Here is a 20037-nt window from a genome sequence, read left to right on the forward strand (position 1 = left end):
TTAAAATAGTTTCACGTCTGTTCAGGTCACCTTTTGTCACCAAGCTTGCTGCAAACTTATGAAAACCCTTTAGATTTCCAGAACTTATTGGCTTTTAAGATTGCACATGAAGGACCGTGATCCTTATTTGGGGAGCTAAACCCAGTTTGGGGAGCCAGGATGGAGTCCTAGAAGAGATGACGTTGAGAGTTAAAAAAGGAGTAGGCAGGCAAATTGTGGTTACTTTTTGCCGTCCTCTTTGTAGTATATTATAATTACATCTATAAATTGTTTTAAAATTCAAGTTCAAAGGTTTTCCCCTTCCTTACTGTGAGGGAAGGGGCTGTAAGGAGAACTGATGAAGCTTGGTTCTTGTGTCACACCTGTGTTTGCGTGCCCAGCTCTGCCTTGAATGACATGTTAGCCTTAACCTCTCAAGTCCATGACCTCATCTGTAAAATGGGGACAGTAACACCTATCTCCACTGAGGTATTGTGAAGAAAAAGTTAGTGCCTAGCACGTTGCCTGGCACCCAGGAGGCAATCAGTAAATAGTGCTGTTGGTGGTGTTATGACTTTGACATAGGCCACATGTCCTCACCTCACCAGCGTGGGCCATGTTACTCCCTTTCCTGAAGGCCTTGGTACAACTACTAATTGCTTTCTAGTCTATAAACATAATTATGTCTCCCCATTGATGCAGTGAGGTCCTTAAGCACAGAGGCCTCATCAGTTTTGTTCCTTTTGTCTTAAGCAGTGTTCCTGGCACATGAAAGGCACCATTAAGTCCTTGTTGATAAAATACTTCCAACAGGCTCTGAGCCATCCTACTGTCCAGCCATTGATCCAGGCTTGCCTTCTCTCAGGAGCAAAAGAACTGTCTTATTAAAGCAAATTTGCAGTGTTGGACTTTCCTCTCCAACATTTTAATGATTAAAAAAAAAGGTGTCTCAGCTTTTAGTTGTATTTATTTGGGGGGTAGTTGGTGAGAAGCTCTCATTTACCGTCTTTACTCTTGTGGCAAACCGGAATCCTCCAAGCACAAGGCTGCTGGGAAATCCCATGCAGACTCGCACTCCTATCCCCCTCCCCCCCATCCTGCCCCAACAGCTAGTCTTCACAGTTGCAGATCCTTAATCCATTTAAGGTCCCATCATCTTTATGAGTGATCTTAGGTCACCTAACCACTCTAAAAATGAATGGGCAATTTTATGCATATTCGACCATAAAAAAATGAACGAGCTGGACTGGTGGTTTCTAAAATTTATGCTATATCTCCCCATCTCCTGTAGATACATGCAGATGTTTATGAGGTATTTTTCAGTGTCAGCTGATACAAGCTCTGAACTGTTTGATTTGCTTTTTATTTTTTTATTTTTTAAAAGAGTATTTATTTATTTGAGAGCGGGAGGGAGGGAGAGGGAGCATGAGCATGAGCATGAGCTGAGCGGGGAGAGGGGCAGAGGGAGAGGGAGAAAGAGACTCCCTGCCGAGCACCGAGCCAGCAGAGCGGGAGGCACTCCATCCCAGGACCCTGAGATCTTGAGCTGGGCCGCGTCAGATGCTTAACTGAGCCACCCAGGTGCCCCTGATGTGCTTTTTAAATTGATTTCACTTGTTAGAAATCATTTAGTGTTAAATATGTCGAACATAATTCTTCAGTTAGAGGCAATAGCGTGTCAACTAATTCCTTTTCCTGTATCTGTGAAAGAGAACAACTTTTTCCATTAGTCATTTGCCAAATATATTTGCTACTAATTACTATTTAAATCTTTAAGGCAAAGACGAAAAGAGCTATGTTTATAAAAGGGTCCTTTTGCAGATATGATTTTGTGTATACAGAGAGTATAATTATATACTCTAGGGATTATCTTCAAATAATTGACTGAAAAAAAATTCCTAGATTTACTTTGGTCCAGATAATACTAACTTTGTACATTTTTTGAATATCAGTTCTGTTTGAAAGCTCATAAACGAAAGTGTTAAGTTACAAAGTAGTGATAAAAGAATATGGATCAGAAACGGTGATCAAGGCAGTAATTTTAACTGCAGATTATTTGGTATAAAAAAGAGATAAGAGACCAGAACAGTAAGTATTGCTTATTTAGTGGCAATGGAATTTAAAATGAAAAGAATGGGATAACTAAAACATGGAGTAGGGAACAAATAGTAATAATAATAAAGACTAATTTGGGGCAAGTTTAAAAAAGATATAATTAAATACTGTGAAATAATATGGCAGAAGAATGGGAGGTGGATTAAAGCATTCTTAGGCCTTTATCACGTTAAGAAGGGGAGAGAGATTATATATTTAAATCAAGAATTTGTATGTAATGCTTGAACATGAAGGGAATATATAACTTTTTAAAAAAAATTTCTCATAAGCATAGCTTTTTTTTTTTTTTTTAAAAAATTTATTTGAGAGCGAGAGCTTGTGCATGAGTGGGGGTGAGGGGCACAGGGAGGGAGAGAAACTGACTCACCACTAAGCAGGGAGCCAGACATGGGGCTCCATCCCAGGACCCTGAGATCATGATCTGAGCCGAAGGCAGATGCTTAACCAACTGAGCCACCCAGGTGCCCCAAGATATATGTGGTTTATAAAAAACACAACCTGGGCCACTGGAGTGGCTCAGTCGGTTAAGTGGTTGACTCTTGGTTTCAGCTCAGGTCATGATCTCTGGGTCATGAAATTGAGCCTGACGCAGGGCTCAATCTTTTTTTTTTTTTTTTTAAGCGAGAGATACAACCTTAAGATATTCAAAAGTTGAAAGTAGTTTTTTTTTTTTTAAATTATTTATTTAGAGAGCAAGAAAGAGAGAGAGTGAGCAAGCAGGGGTAGGGGCAGAGGGAGAGGGAGAGAATCCCAGGCAGACTCCCCACTGAGCATGGAGTTTGTGGTGGGGCTCGATCTCATCACCCTGAGATCATGACCTGAGCTGAAATCAAGAGTCTGATGCTTAACTGACTGAGCCACCCAGTTGCCCCCAAAGGTTGAAAGTAGTTTAGAAAAGATATATAGGCAGATGCTAAACAAGAAATTGGTGTGCATACTAATGTCAAACAGTAGATCTTGAAATTTTAAAAAATTTCATTAGGGATAAAAGTTACTACTAAATGATAAAAGGATAATTCAAGGAAATAAAGCAATTTTAAATCAGAATACAACTCTGACTGATATGAAGCAAAACTTGACCTAACTGTAGAAGTTAAGAAATCCATAATCATACTAAGAACTTTTATACTCCCCTAAGATACTAATAGGTCAAGCAGAGAAATAATTAGGACACAGAAAATTTGAGCACCATAAGAAACAAAATCAAGTGTACATACGTAGAATTGCACCCCACCAATAGAAAATACATATTTGTTTCAACCTTGTGAAGTTTTTCAAAAATTGATGACAAATTAGGGTATAAAGAAAGTCTCAAAAATACTGAAAAATCAACTTTATGAACACCGGAGTTTTTGCCAAAATGCAAGAAAGTTAGCAATAACAAACAGCTGCTAAATCTCCAAGTACGTTTGGAATCTTACTAAGCCCACTTCTAAATTTATCTAAATAGATCGTGGATATATGTGTCATGGGTGTGTATGTATCTCTAAGAAGAAATTATAATGGAAATTATGAAATATCTAGAACTGAATGACAACAGAAGCATTCCAAATACAAAGGAGATACAGCTAAAGTGGGATTTGAAATTTATATTCTGAAATATTAGAAAGGAAGAAAGATTTGAAGATTACTGAACTCATTGAGAAAAGGATAACAGTGCAGCCAAGAAAACAGAAGAAAGGAAATCATACAGGAGCAAAAACTGGTGTAAGATAACACAATAAGGATTGACAAAACCAAAAGCTGTTTATTTTTTTAAAGATTTTATTTATGTATTTGAGAGAACGTGAGCACGAGCAGGGGGAGGGGCAGAGAGAGAAGCAGACTCCCCGCTGAGCAGGGAGCCCGATGTGGGGCTCCATCCCAGGACTCCGGGATCATGACCCAAGCCAAAGGCAGTTGACCAACTGACTGAGCCACCCAGGTGCCCCAAAAGCTGTTTTTAGAAAAGACTAACAAATAGGCAAACTTCTGGCAGGGTTGTTGGGAGCCGGGGAAGAGGGACAAATAAACAATATTAGGAGAAAATGGAAAAATCGTATCAATACTTTTTGGCAGTACATTTGGAAATGTTAAATGGACAGTTTTCTAAGATTAATGTTAGCCATGTTAAGAAAAAATTAAATCCTAATTCGACCTGTAACTGTTAAAGAAATGGATTGAGTCACAAAAAATCCTAGTCCAGGGTGGGTTTACAGACAAGGACCGAGGACATTCAGAGGCTTATTTATTCATTCATCTTCGAAGGTGAAGGAATTTGGCTTTTGAGTGGGAAGGGAAGCCATGAGAGGGTTTTGAGCAAGTGAGTGACATCCGAATAATGTTGGAAAAGAATCACTCCATCAGCTGCATAGAATATTGTCTGTAAAGCAGACACGAAGCAAAGCAGGGTGACTGATTAGGAAGCCTCAGCAGCTGGAGCATGATGGCTCAGACAAGGGTGGTGGCAATGGAAACTGCTGCAAGTGGTGGAATTCAGGGGAAATTTTGTAGAGACAACAGGATTTACTGGTGGATTGGGCATAAGGGATGTGGAAAAAAGAGAAGTCAAGAATGACTCTAGGGTTTTGGCTTGAGCAACCGGCACGACGGAATTGCCATTTGCTGAGATGGGGAAAATTGTGGAGGAGCAAATTTGGGGAGAAAGAGAAGGAGTTTTTATTAAGTTTGAGGTGCCCATGAGGCATCCAAGTAGAAATGGCAAGTAGGCAATTGAATATATGAGTCTTGAGGAAAGGGAGGGGTCTGAGCTGGAGAGAAAAATCTGGGAGTTATATTGGTATATATGTGGTGTTTAAAAGGTCATGAGGCTGGATGAGATCACAGGAGTGAGCGTAGACAGAGAAAAGATGTTTAAAGAGGAGCTTTACAAAAATGGAGAGATCCAGAAGATCAGGAGCAGCTGCCAAGGAAGACTGAGGAGAGGCAGAATGAGAATCATTGGAGCAAAGTCCTTGAGTGAGTGAGAGGGATGGAATGTAGCATGCACGCATGTGATGGGTGACCTTAAAAAGGAGCACAGATAGTTTATCCATCAAAACAAGAAGGAAGGCGGGGTACATGGGTACCATGTTCTCTTTTGATTGTTTCTACTTTTTCAGTGAAACATAAGGCACAGTCGTCAGCTGAGAGTACAGACAGGGAGGAGTTATTGGAGGTTTGAAGAGAGAGGAGCAGGTATAAAACAGTCCTTTCTAGAGGAAACCAAAGATTTCTATTATGATTGTTGGATAGCTTTGGGGCCATTAATTTCCGGTGAGTTCCATCAGCATGGCTGTGTTTTTCTCCAGCCCCTGTTAGCTGCACAGGTGCATCCCCAGAGTAGGCAAAGAGTCAGATTTAACCGGAGCTGGGGCTTTGTCCAGTGCATACAGTGGAGTGAGAGGGAGGCAAAGGATTAACATAACCCCTATCTTAAACTGTTTCAGATAAAAGATAAAGAGGGATAACTCTTAACTCCTTTTATATTGCTAAGATACCATAGGCAAACAAGATATAATGAGAAACAATACTTGTGGAGGAAATTCACTTATGAATATTGATGTGAAATACAAAGTCAAATGTTAATAAAAAGAATCCAGCAATGTATTAAAAATGCATCATAGTTGATGCTCTACTCAAGTGGAGTTTACCCAAGAATACAAGGAAATTTACTATAAGAAAATCTAATGCAATTTACCACATTAATAAATTAAAGGAGAAAATAGTGTGGTCATCTCAATAGGTGTAGAAAAGCATTTGATAAAATTCAGCATCTAGAATGATTTTTTAAATACACCTCTTAGGGTATTCTAGGGAGTTGTATTATCCCGATAAAAGATAATGTTTTAAAAAATCTACAGATGTGGGTGCCTGGGTGGTGCAGTTGGTTTAGCATTCAACTCTTGGTTTCGGCTCAGGTCACGATCTCAGAGTTGTGAGATGGAGCCCCTTGTCAGGTTCTACGCTCAGCCTGGGGTCTGCTTAGGACTCACTCTCCCTCCCTCAGTCCCTCTCTGCCTCTCTCTCTCCCTCAAATAAATCAATAAATCTTTTAAAAAAAATTTACAAACCTAACTAATGTATTGGCAAAATATCAGAAACAATATCTTTAAAGTCAGGGACCTCAAGGGTCACCACTATCACTCCTATGCTGCATTGTAACTGTGACCCACATAAAAGACCTGAAAAAAAAAAATGAGCCGGATGGAGATGGTATTTGCAGATATAAATACCACAGAAAACCCAGAACTACTGGAACTAGGTTCTCAGTGTTTAGAGTAAGTTTTGGGGTGATTAATAAATAACAAATACAGAAGCTTAACCCTGAGAGTCTTTGGAGAACTGGCCACTTATAGTTGATTGGATTTAAGTTTCAGTTTTAGTTGAGCTTGTTTCTATTTGATTAGATAGCAGGTGACATCATTGTTTAGCTTCTGGGTTTATAAATATTCTCTCTTCATTACTTATCTTAATAGCAAAGAGAAGTGCCAGGATAACCAAAAAATATTTTCAGTCCAAGTGTCCTACTTCATTGTTGCCCTTTAATTAATACTCCCTTTCTCATTTATATTAATTTTATATATTCCTATGATTGTGTTCTACAATATAAACAAGCAGTTCACAGAAGAGGAAATTAATAAACATGTGAAATGATGGCTTAACCTCACTAGTAACCCGAGAAAGTAAAGTAGATCAAAACAATAAATTCAGACTGACGGGGAACAGTTTCAAAGCATAATTCTAAGTGTTGACAAGGTTGTAGAAAAGGGGCAAATCTCATAAATTCATGGGAAGAGGTATTAGTTAAGATAGGCTAACTGCTGTAACAAAGTCCAAAATCTCGTTGAATAAACACAGAAGTTTATTTCTCACTCCGACAACAGCCGGGTGTGGGTCCAGGTCAATAAGGGTGTCATTTAGAGATCTGGGCTACCAGTGCAGCTCCAAAGGTCACCCGGGATGTGATGGGTACTTCACTTTCATTCACATTCCTTTGGCTAGAACTCAAACACATGGTCACATCTAACTGCAAGGGAGGATGGGAAATGTAGGATAGCTGAAGGCCTGAGAAGAAAAGGAAATTCAGTTAGTGATTAGTAGTCTGTGCCATAGAATGTAAGTTACAGACTGTTAACTGGTACAGTCACCTTGGAAAACAGTTGGGAGTTACTGGTGAAATTGAAGCTACGCGCACTGTATGACGCAGGAGGTCCCTATGTAGTTACATATACTAATGTGCTCTTACCCATTACCCAAGGAGACATGTACGAGGACATTTGTTGAAGCATTGTTTGTAAAAGAGAAAAATTAGAAACAATCTAAATGTTCATCATTTTGGGAATGGACAAATAGAGATCTAGCCACACGATAGAATACTAGATAGCAGTTAAAATGAGTGACCTAGACTTACATGTATCAAATTGGATAGCACTCAGAAATTTAAAGTTGAGTGCAAACAAGTTATAGAAGAATAAGTACAGTATGCTATTAAGTGTGTAGAACTTTAAAAACACCCCAAATAATATTTTTCCTTGCTTAGGGACACATACTTGTAAGAATTTCTAACACGTGGACAGGAAAAATACACTCCAGCTTTGAAGTAGTGTAGCAGTTCTCAGGAGTGTGGTCCCCAGATCCCTCAGGATTCCTGAGCCCTTTTAAAAGGGCTGAGAGATGGTTGTCTGCTCTGTGTGTTGATTGGAGAAAGCAAGCACTGAATGGATGGCATTTTTTCCTTCCTGATAACAATTCAGTGCCCTGCCTTTTGCCACCTCCTCCTTCAACTCTTTCAGGTGCCAGGAGGAGGGTTTTTGCTGTGCCCTTTTCAGGACCACTTTTAAATATTTTAGTGCCAGATAGAAACATTTGAGTAATTGAATGAAAAAGTCCTTGAATCTTCTCCTTACAAATAGGACTGTAATAACGCATACAAGGGAGAAATTTAGAATTGTTTCAAGTTTTGCAGGGATCCAAGAGATCATCTAATTATATCACCTTGTTTCCTTTTACAGCTAAAGAATTCAGCCAAGAGAGTTGAGGGGATCTTTTTCAAGGTCATCCTTCTGGTGAGCTGACAGCCCTGTGATAAACACTGTGTATTGTTGGAAACAGGCCAGAGGAATGGAGAGAAATACTTTAGATTGCTGTGAACACCAAATAAATTTGTATTTTTGCCTGTTAAAATAGTGAAACTTTAATAGGCCCTTTCTTTAAATACTGTGAGGCAGTTGTGATATTTATTTCACTCTATTAGTAAAAGTCACAGAGTAAAATAAATATCACATCTTCCTCACGGTGGGTAGGGAGAACATAATTTATGTTCATAACAGACACATAGAGTAGTGGTTCTTAATCAAATGAGTTACAGACCCATTTGAGAATTTGATGAAAGCTGAGTGTTTTATTGTCTACTGAGAAAGATGCTCACAGACATTCCAGGAGTCTCATGGGTCTCCACCTCCCTAGCCCCACTCCCCAAAGCCCTTCAGTGGATTCCTAGTAGATCCTCTAGCAAGAGTCCAGATTCGGAGTGACGTGTGGTCCTTCGGTGCTCTGACCCTGAACCCTGAACCTAATGAAGTAACCGTCAGTCTTAGAGTTGAAAATAAATAGTGAGGCCCACAGCTCTCCCGTTTGGGGGAGGTGTTACTGCACAGCAGCCAGTAATCCCTTGACACCCCTGACTTGAGGTGTTGGCCAGGAGGATCCTAGCAACCCCACTGAGTTTGTGTTCTGTCGGTTTTCACAGCACCAGGCTAAGGACTAACGTTTCAGTAATCCCCCACCTCGCAACAGGGATTGGTGAGAGAGGCAAAGAAATAAAATGTTTTAAGACAGTGGTGAAGTCATTTGTGCGTTTGATGGTAGCTAAGGGGCCCACATAGTTTCTGGAAGTCTCGAAAGTTTTAAGGTGAGCACTGGGATCTGGGATAAAGCTGGAACACAGCTTGATCGAAGTGAATGCCTGCAGTACGTGGCTCCTGACCCACTTTATTTGCCTGGAAGCCATCCTTCAGTCATATGGGATGGTGCAAATGCCTAGGCCCAGGGCACCTTGTAATTTGTGAGTTATTTGTAAATCCAGAGGGGGGAAATCAGATAAGCAGGAGTTTAGCAAAAGACATCATTCGAAAGTGAAAGTTGCACACCTGTGATCTCAGGTGAAAAGTGTAAGGCCGCTGCATGTTGGAGCTTAAGTCTTAAACATTATTCTCTGAATGCCCAAGGTTTACATATCAAATTATACAAAACCTATCTTTTAAACTAATGGAGAAAGAAAGTGTTACTCACACAGCCCCTAGTCTCAATTACAGATATAATCATTTTATTTTTTTTAACATTAAAAAAAATTTTTTTGTTTTAAGTAGGTTCCACGCCTGTTGTGGAGCTTGAACTCAAGACCGTGAGATTAGGAGTAGCCTGCTCTACTGACTGAGCCAGCCAGGCACCCCAGGTGTCATCATTTTAAAACACAGGCTATTGGAATTCCCACTGTAAAAAAACATCTCAAGGGCGCCTGGGTGGCTCAGTCACATAAGGGTCTGCCTTTGGCTCAGGTCCTGATCCCAGCGTCCTGGGTTTGAGTCCTGTGTTGGGCTCCTGCTCAGCGGGGAGTCTGCTTCTCCCTCTCACACTCCCTCTGTGCTCTCTCGCTCTCTCAAATAAATAAAATCTTAAAAAAATCTCAAGTCCAAGGCATTGCCCTTCCCTATCCCCTTTAATATTTTAAGTGGTAGCTGCTAGAATAAAATTTCAGCACAACAAATGAATTTAACCAGTTTTTGGAGTTTTTATAATAGAATTTTCCACTTTGTTTTTTGTTTTACCAACACGGGGGTAGAGGGGGTTGATGGTGAATAATCCTCTATTTTCAACATTTGTCCTAGTCTCTTCTAGGTATTTCATTTGAATGATTTACTTGTACTTTCCTCCCTTGGAGCTGAGCAAGGCAGTGATGTGTACTTAGCCATTCTTAATCTAAAGGAAAAAGGACTGAGAGTAAGGGTCAGCTGGAGGCCTCTGACCTCTGTCTCCTGGACTGTAGGATCAAGGAAGCTGGGGGAAGCCTCACAGAGGAGCAAGTGTGTGGAGAGGCATTTGCCACAAGGGCACTGCGGGCGCCCAGGCTCCGAAGTGCGAGAGCAGAGCCTGTGCATGAAACTTGAATTCAGGTTTTGGGGCAGGGGTTAAGGAGGGCGTGTGTGTCAGGTGATGAGGCTGGATGTGAGAGGAAGAGCCTTGTATGGCAATCTAAGAGACTCAGATTCTGTTTTATAGGATTGGAGAATTCTAAAACAGTGAAGTCTTGAGATTCTAGTTCTTTCTGCAACCTTCCTTTGTGGAGGGTGGATTGAAAGGAACCAGTATTTTTTTTTTTAAAGATTTTATTTATTTCACAGAGAGAGAGATCGTGAACAGGGGGGAGGAGGCAGGAGGAGAGGGAGAAGCAGACTCCCCACTGAGCAGAAAGCCCCATGTGGGGCACTTGGGTGGCTCAGTCGGTTAAGCATCTGCCTTTGGCTCAGGTCATGATCCGGGGCCCTAGGATCGAGTCTTGCATCAGGCCCCCTGCTCAGCGGGGAGTCTGCCTCTCCCTCTCCCTCTCCTTCTGCTTCTCCCCACCTTGCTTGTGCGCTTGCTGGCTCTCTGCCCTCCTCCTCCTCTCCCCGCAAATAAATAAATCTTAAAAAAAACCCATGCAATCAGTGTTGTACAGTTGAGATTTCTTGTACCTAAGTGTTGGGACCACATATGGCAGGGCCACGGGGTAGCTGCTGGGGTTGGGGAGGAGGGGGTGATTTGGAAAAGAGAGAAAAGTTCTGTTTTAAAGATGTGTTGGGGCCCTGGGGGTGGGAATGTATGTGTGAAGGGAACTGAGTCAACTCGAATGTGTGGGAGTGTTGGCTAATAAAATCAGTTCAGCAAACATTTATTAAACATATGAGCCCAATAAATAAATTCTTGTTTAATTCTGTCTAGTTTGTTTCGACCTACTGTCCAAGTCTGTAAGCATTCTGCTGTTCCAGTATTGGCTCAGCATCTCCTTTGCAGCTCTTACCTGCCTCTGCTGTTCCCCACACACACCCTCTAAGGAGCAGTGAATATCACCATTTCAGTATCTCTGCTTTCTTCTGTTGTTAAAATCTCCATCTCCTGCTTGCTCTGAGAGTCATCTTTGTATTGTCACCAGCCAAGAAGATTGTGTAAGTGTTCTTTCTTGAGCTCGTATGAAGGCTTTAGCTTTTATTTTTTTTTCATTTTTCAGGTAGATAATTATAATGTTGAATATGTTTTTTAAACTACACACACACCACCCTTGGGAGTCATGTATACTGTTTTCTCTGGTCACCCTCTACCACTGTACCCCTTCCCCCACTGAAATTTACTGCCCTGACTTCTGCCTCCTTAACTTCACCTCTATCCTGTGAGGTTACTATTCTTGGTTTTACCCATTTCCTCTCTGAGTCTAGCAATAAGCTATTTCTTAAGCTTGAAAGAGCTCCTCTATTTTACCTACTTTTTTACTTTTAAAGCAAATAAAAGGCTTTAGTTCCTGTTTGAATCATTACCAAGCTTCCTGCTATGCATACCTGAGTTGCTTCTTCAGTTTCCTAAAGAAAGACTGAACAGAAGGATGTGCATAATAATAAAACAAGCTTTCTTAATAGGAAAATTACTTGCATTAGCTATGCATAATACAAATGTATATAAATAGATAATATCTACACTTTTAACTATCTTTGAAAAAGGTATTTTAGACTATAAATCAGTAAAAATATAATCTTTGTTGTACATTTGTTCATTTATTTATCTAAGTAGACCAGGACCTTTAGTTAGAGTGGCAAACAAAATAGACTTTGCCCTTAGGGAGCTTAAAGCATAGAAACAATTCTTAAAATTGTTCCAGGAAGATATCCGAGATTCATGGATTGGAAGACAATATAATTGAGATGGCCATACTCTCCCAAACTAATCTACAGGTTCAATGCAATCCTATCAAAATCTTAGCTGCTTTTTTGCATAAATTGATAAGCTGATCCTAAAATTCATTTGGAAATGCAAGGGATCCAGAATCTTGCAAAAGAAGAACGAAGTTGAAAGTCTCACACTTCCTGATTTCAAAACTTACTAGAAAGCTAACAGTAATGAAGACAGTGTGGTGCTGGCCTAAGGTTATAGACATACAGACCAATGGAACAAAAGGGGATAGAATTGAGAGTTCGGAAATAAACCACCACATTTATGGTCAGGTGATTCTCTACGAGGGTGTCAAGACAGTTAAATGGAGAAAGAATACTCTTTTCAATAAATGGTACTGGGACAATTAGATATCCACATGCAAAGTAATGAAGGGACCCCTTCCTCGTACCATGTACAAAAATTAACACAATGGTTCATAAACCTAAATGTAAGAGCTAAAACTATAAAACCCTTAGAAGAAAACGCAGGAATAAATCTTCCTGACTTTAGGGGAAGCAAAGACTTCTTAGTACAATAACAAGAGCACAAGTGACAAAAGAAAAAAAATAGATAAATTAGACTTCATTAAAAAATAGCTATTGTGCGGCAAACCATACCATTAAAGTGAAAAGACAACCCACAGGAGAAAATTGCAAATCATGTATATGTTAAGAGACTTGATTCAAGAATACATAAGGAACTCTTAAAATTCAGTATTAAAAGATGAATAACAATTTAAAAATTGGCAAAGGATCTGAATAGACATTTCTCCAAAAGTGATATACGAATGACCAATAAGCACATGAAAAGATGCTCATATCACAAACTGTCAAGGAAATGCAAATCAAAACCACAATTGAGATACCATTTCACACCTACTAGGATAGATGCAATGAGAAAGATAATTTTTTATTATTAACATATAATGTATTTGTTTCAGGGGTACACGTCTGTGATTCATCAGTCTTACACAATACACAGCGCTCACCACAACACATACCCTCCCCAGTGTCCATCACCCAGCCACCCCCGCCCCCCAGCCCCCTCCCCTCCAGCAACCCTCAGTTTGTTTCCTGAGATTAAGAGTCTCTCTTATGGTTTGTCTCCCTCTCTGGTTTCATCTTGTTTCATTTAACAGACACATTTTGACAAGGATATGGAGATATTGGAACCCTTGTACATTGCCAGTGGAAATTTAAAGTGGTGTAGCCTCTTTGGAAAATAGTTTTGCAGTTCCTCAAAACATTACACTTAGAGTTGCCATACAGCCCAGAAATTCCACTCTTAGGTATATATCCAAGAGAACGGAAAACACACGTCCACGCAAAAACTCATAAATGAATGTTCATAGCAGCATTATTTATAATATCCCCAAAGTGGAAACAACCAAAATGTTCATCAGCTAATGAGTGGGAACACAAAATGTACTATGTCTATACAATGGAATATTATTTGCAATAACGGATGAAGTACTAATACATCTACAACATTGACAGATCTTGAACACATGCTAATTGAAAGAAGTCTGGCATATAAAAGATCACATATGGTATGAGTCCATTTATACAAAACGTCCAGAACAGGCATATCTATAGGGACAGAAAGTAGATTAGTGGTTGCCTAGGCCTGGGGGATTGAGGATTAGGGGCAGATGGGAAATGACTTTTAACGGGTAGGGTAGGGGGTTTCTTTTGGGAGTGATGAAAATATTCTAAAATTCACTCTGATGTTTCTGTTAGTATGTAACTATAGCAAAAACCATTGAATTGTATCCTTTAAATGGGTAAAGTGTATGTTATATGAATTATATCGCAGTGAAACTTTTTTTAAAAAAATGTGCTAGAAATCACAATACATTTCCTTTTATATATTTAGTGTACAGTTCTGTGAATTTTAAAAACATGTAGGGTCATGTAACCATAACCATAATCAAGATACAAAGCAGTCCCTTCAACCCCTCAAAATCTCCCTCCTGCTACCCCTTTGTCACACCCTCTCCTCACCCCTAAGCCCTGGAAACCACTGATCAGTTCTCCATCACCGTAATTTTGTCTTTTGGAGAATGCCGTGTAAGTGGAATCATGTGGTATGTAACCTCTGAGAGTGGCTTCTTTTACTTAGCATAAGGCCTGTGAGATTCATCCAAGTTGCTGTCTGTGTCAATGGTTTGTTCTTTTTCATTGCTGAGTAGTATTCATTATAAGGACATATCATAGTGTGTTTATCCATTTGCCTATTAAAGGACGTTTGAGTTTGCAGTTTTTATGGTAGTTAGGAATTGAGCTGCCTTAAACATGCATGTAGAGTTCTCTATTTCTCTAGGGTAAATATTCAGGAGCAGGATTGCTGGGTTGTAGGATAAGTGTTCAAGTTTATTAGAAATTGTCAAACTGTTTTCTAGAGCAGCAGCACCGTTTTGCATTCCCACCAGCAATGTATGGGGATTCTAGTGGTTCTGCATCTCTGTCAACACTCAGTATTGGCAGTATTTTTAATTTTAGCCATCTTAATAGGTATGTAGTGGTATCTCGTAGTTGTCTTAATTTGCGTTTACTTAATAGCTAATGATGTTGAGCTTTTTATGTGCTTATTTGTCAATCACATCCTCTTTGGCGAAGTATCAAAGTTTGTTTGTTTTTACCAATTTTTAAATTAGGTTGTTTGTTTTGCTGTTGCGTTTTGAGAGTTCGCCATATATTCTGGATACAGTTCTCTTGTTGAGTGTGCAACTCGCAAGTAGTTTCTCCTAGTCTGTAGATTGTCTTTTTATCTCTTAACATTGTCCTTCACAAAGCAAAAGTTTTTACTTTTGCTAAAGTCCAATTTATCAATTTTTCTTCTATGGATTGTGTTTTTAGTACCATAGCTAATTCTGCCTGACCTTAGGTCATGGAGGTTTTTCTTCTATGTTTACTTATAAAAGTTTTATAAGTTTCCATTTAACATTTAGATCTGTGATTCCTTTTAAGTTAACTTTTGTATGAGGTGTGAGGTTGAGATTCATATTCTTGCATATGGATGTCCAGTTGTTCCAACACTATTTCTTAAATTTTTTCCATTATGTATTTTTCATTTTACTCATTACTTTTGGTATTTGCCTTGTTTTATAACCATGTTAACCATGTTAACAACTATTTTGACATCTGATGTTTACTGTTTACTCACCTAACATTTTTAAAAATACATCTTATTATTTTCCTTCTTTCCTTGATTGGCTGTAATATTTGAGTATTTATTGACATACAATATTATGTTAGTTTCAGGTGTACAGTATAATGATTCAACAATTATGTACATTATGAAATGCTCACCACAATAAGTGTAGTTACCATCTGATGCCATACAAGTTTTTTTTTTTTTTACAATATTGCTGACTGTATTTCCTATGCTGTACTTTTCATCCCTATAACTTATTTATTTTATAACTGGAAGTTTGTACCTCTTAATCCCCGCCACCTGTTTCACTCATCCTCCCACCCCCCCCCCCGCCTCTCTGGCAACCACCATTTTGTTCTCTGTATTTATGAATCTATTTCTGTTTGTGTTTTTTTAGATTCCACATATAAGTGAAATCATATGGTATTAGTCTTTCTCTCTCTGACTTCACTTAGCATAATACCCTCTAGGTCTATCCATGTTGTCACAAATGGCACAATATCATTCTTTTTTATGAGTAGTATTCCATTGTACATATGTATACCACATCTTCTTTATCCATTCACTTATCAATGAACACTTGGATTGCTTCCATGTCTTGGCTGTTGTAGGTAATGCTGCAGTAAACGTAGGAGTGCAGATATCTTTTTTAATAAGTGTTTTCATTTTCTTTGGGTAAATACCCAGTAGTGGAATTACTGGATCATATGGTATTTCTATTTTTAATTTTTTCAGGAACCTCAATACTGTTTTCCACAGTGGCTGCACCAATTTACATTTCCACCAACAGTGCACAAGTGTTCCCTTTTCTCCGTATCCTCCCCAACACTTGTTATTTCTTGTCTTTTTCATACTAGCTATTCTAACAGGTGTAAGGTGATCTCACTGTGGTTTTGATTTGCATTTCCCTGGTGATTAGTGGTGTTGAGCATCTTTTCATGTGTCTGTTGGCCATTTGTATGTCTTCTTTGGAAAAATGTCTCTTCAGATCTTCTGCCCATTTTTAAATCAGATTGTTTGTTTTTTGTTATTGAGTTGTATAAGTTCTTTATATATTTTGGATATAAACCCCTTATTGGATATATTATTTGCAGGTATCTTCTCCCATTCACTAGGTCACCTTTTTATTTTATTGATGATTTTCTTCACTGTTCAAAAGCTTTTTATTGGGTGCCTAGGTGGCTCAGATGGTTAAGCAAGCGTCTGCCTTTGGCTCAGGTCATGATCCCAGGGTCCTGGGATCGAGTCCCGCATTGGGCTCCCTGCTCCTTGGGAGCCTGCTTCTCCCTCTGCCCCTCTCTCTCTCTCTCATGAATAAATAAATAAAATCTTAAAAAAAAAAGCTTTTTATTTTGGTGTAGTCCTAATAGTTTATTTTTGCTTTTGTTTCCCTTGCCTAAGGAGACCTATCCATAAATATGTTGCTAAGGTCAGTGTCCATGTAATTACAGCCTATATTTTATTTTAGGAGTTTTATGGTTTCAAGTCTTGTGTATAAGTTGTTAATCTGTTTCAAGCTAGTTTTTGTGTATGGTGTAAAAAAGTGGCCCACTTTCATTCTTTTGTAGCTGTCCAATTTTCCCAACACCATTTATTGTCTTTTCTGCATTGTATATTCTTGCCTCCTTTGTTGTAGATTGACTATATAATCATAGGTTTATTTCTGGATTCTCTATTCTGTTATATTGATGTGTCTATTTTTGTGCCAGTACCACAATGTTTTCATTACTGTAGCTTTGTAGTATATCTTGAAATCTGGGGTTGTGATACCTCCAGCTTTGTGCTTCTTTCTCAAGATTGCTTTGTCTCTTTGGGGTCTCTTGTGGTTCTATAGAAATTTTAGAATTTTTTGTTCTAGCTTTGTGAAAAATGCTTTTTTTTTTTAAAGATTTATTTGGGAGCAAGAGAGAGTGCGAGAGAGAGCAAGCACAAGTAGGGGAAAGGGCAGGGGGAGAGAATCTTCAAGCAGACTCCCTGCTGACCAGGGACCCCGACGTGAGGTTCAGTCTCATGACCCATGAGATTGTGACCTGGGCCAAAACCAAGAGTCAGATGCTTAATCGACTGAGCCACCCAGGTGCCCCAAATGCTATTGGTATTTTGATAGGGATTGCATTGAATCTGTAGATTGCTTTGGTAGTATGGGCATTTTAACAATTTATTTAATTTAATTAATAATTCTTCCAATCCATGAGTATGGTGTATCTTTCCATTTGTGTGATTCAGTTTTGGAAAGTTGTGTTTCTAGGAATTTATTCATTTCTTCCTGGTTACCCAATTTATTGGCATATAATTTTTCATAATATTCTCTTATTACCTTTTGTACTTCTGTGTTCCAACACCATTTATAAAAAGGCTGTCCTTCAGGGCACCTGGCTCTCTCAGTCAGTAGAACATGTGACTCTTGAACTCAGGGTTGTAACTTCGAGCCCCATGTTGGGAGTAGAGATTATGTAAAAATAAAATCTTTTTTTTTTTTAAAGGCTGTCCTTTCCCTGTTTGTCTTTAGACTTTTATCAAAAATCAATTTGTCATATCTGTATGGATCTATTTTTAGACTCTCTATTCTAACCACTATGTATGTATCCCTTAGCTTCTTATTAGGTACAGACAGATTTAGGATTGTTATGTCTTGATGGTGAGCTGACCCTATCATTTTTATAACATTTCTCTGTATCCCTGATAATATTCTTTGCTGTGAAGTCTATTTTGTCTGATTAATATCTCAATTCCTTTTTCCTTTTCCCCACCCTAAAGAGTAAGAATTTCATTTTATATAATACCTTTTTATAAGCCAAAAAGCAGAATGCAAGTGGTTCATTACCATATTAATCTCTGATATTCTCAGATTCACTTATGCGTGGGCTGTGAGGGTGGGGATCCCAGCCTACCATGGCTAGCAGGTGAGGTCATCATAGCAGCATAATTGTTCACATAATAGTTTTTCACAGTTATTCGCTTCTCATCCTTAGGGGAGGATTTCACATCTCTACGTCGTTGAACTCAGAAATGGCAATGAGACTTGCTTTCACGGATGAGATAGGAGAAGAATTAACATGTCAGTTCTGGCTGGCAGCCTGAAGATGCAGCTCATGGTTTACTGTGTGTTTCTTCTCCTTTGCCACGAGCTGGGCAGTGTTGTGGGTATAGGCTGATCCAGTAGCCTGGTACCTAGAGGAAGGACAACCCAGAGCAGAAGCACAGCCGACCAGGGATGGTCATGAGGCATGGAGGAGGAATGAATGTTCCTTGTTATAAGCCACCCAGATTTTAGTGGTGTTTGTTACCACAGCACAGAAACCAAGCCCTGGGCCCAATTTATTCTAGGCCTTTCTCTCATAAACAGGAGCCGAAAAGGGCACTTTCTCTAAATTAGAAGTGAAGTGGTGGAGAAGGTAAGCGCAGCTGACAAATGACTGAACCTGAATGACAAAATGCCCAGCTTTTGGCCCCTTGCCCTCAGTGAGACACAATTTATGTTGGGCTCCTCTGTCTCAGGCCTCTTCTAGAGTTTAAGGATGTCATTGCCAGTTCCCTTGCAGCAGGGGTGCCGAGTCCTTTAGCTCAGGCCTGTGCCATCTCCTCTAAGACTGCACTGGGCCACTACCATTGGCTCCTCATGGCTCTCCCGGTAGCTCCATTGTCTGAAATTGGCCCCATCCTCTTCCGTCACGGCCCCACACCTGTCACCACAGGAGAGTGGTAGTGGGTGCTTATTACAGAGATTTGTCACTAAGATTTATTTTTTTCAAGTGAAGTACATAGAGAGTTTAGTAGAATAAACAGAAAGGGAAGACTTATTTGAATGAGCAAAATTCAGGCCTTTGCCTTTCCCAGACCTGGGGGTGGAGAGGGTATAGAGTTGCCAGGGTTTTTGTCTCAAGCGTAACAATGGGATAAATATATTAACTAACAATATTTACTGTAAAAATAAAAGAAGACCCCAGGCTTTTTTTTTTTCCTAACAAAATTAATGATGGTTACATTAAGCTAACTTGTAGATTTTTTCCCCAACCACTGTCTCCATCTGATTTCCTAAAATAATTATATGAAAAAGTAATGTGAATGAAATCTGTTCAAATAGGTTGATAATATTTAGTTAGCAGTTAACTAAATATGTCTAGCACTAATTTGTGCTAGACATAGTCCAAAATGCTTGATTTGAATTTACTCGTGTAATCCTCACAAACAACCCTATGAGGTCTAGGTACTGTTCTAATCCCCATTAGGTAGACGGAGACACGGAAGTAATTTGCTCCAGGTCAGCTGGACGGTGGTAGAGCTTTTTACACAGGCAATCTGTTTCCAGAACCTGTGCTCTTAAATACAATACACTGAAGTTTATGTGTGGGTTTCCATAGAATTAAATTATATTTTTAAAAGATTGGAAAGCAGCATATGGTTAAAATGATCATATCTGAGGCCACAGGCTTAGCCTGAACGGATCTACCCACTTGCCTCCTGCTGTCTGCAGTTTGCTTGTTTCTGTTTAGCTTGTAAAATTTGCATCTGCTGCGAAGGCCTTTTGCTCCCCCTCCATTTAGATAGCTAATGCAAGTAAAAGACCGCAGAGCTCTAAGGAGATGTACCTGTTGGCTGGGTCACAGAAGCCAGTGGGTGGGAGTGCAGGTGGTGCAGCATAAGCCCCCTGGGGAGGGGGGAGGAGCACACAAAGGCAAAACCACTGGCTTGGCCTTAGAGGAAAGGACAGCGGACCGGCCATGGCGACAGACTGTCTCCCGGTCTGTGCTCTTTTCAGTTGTTCTGAATTGCATCAAAATGGAAACTCCCACATCTTCCAGCACAATACATTCTTTTTTATAGACTTTAAGAGAGAAGCAAGTC

General features: G+C 39.5%; 1 protein-coding gene across 6 annotated transcripts in view; it reads left to right on the forward strand.

The window, feature by feature from the left end:
• The window catches only part of PHKA2 (phosphorylase kinase regulatory subunit alpha 2), a 73143-nt gene that overhangs the window by 1586 nt on the left and 51520 nt on the right, over window positions 1-20037 (forward strand). For 5 of the 6 annotated variants that reach the window (XM_073902018.1, XM_073902017.1, XM_073902020.1 and 2 more), the window contains exon 2: window positions 8088-8141. The exons of the other annotated variant lie outside the window; for it this stretch is intronic. In XM_073902018.1, coding sequence (XP_073758119.1) covers window positions 8088-8141 — 54 coding nt within the window. The remainder of the gene's footprint in view (window positions 1-8087; window positions 8142-20037) is intronic. 6 annotated transcript variants of the gene reach the window in all.

This window comes from Callorhinus ursinus, unplaced genomic scaffold, assembly GCF_003265705.2.
Source record: "Callorhinus ursinus isolate GAN/ISIS: 27379988/994484 unplaced genomic scaffold, GSC_fseal_2.0 scaffold16, whole genome shotgun sequence".
In the NCBI taxonomy this organism is placed as follows: domain Eukaryota; kingdom Metazoa; phylum Chordata; class Mammalia; order Carnivora; family Otariidae; genus Callorhinus; species Callorhinus ursinus.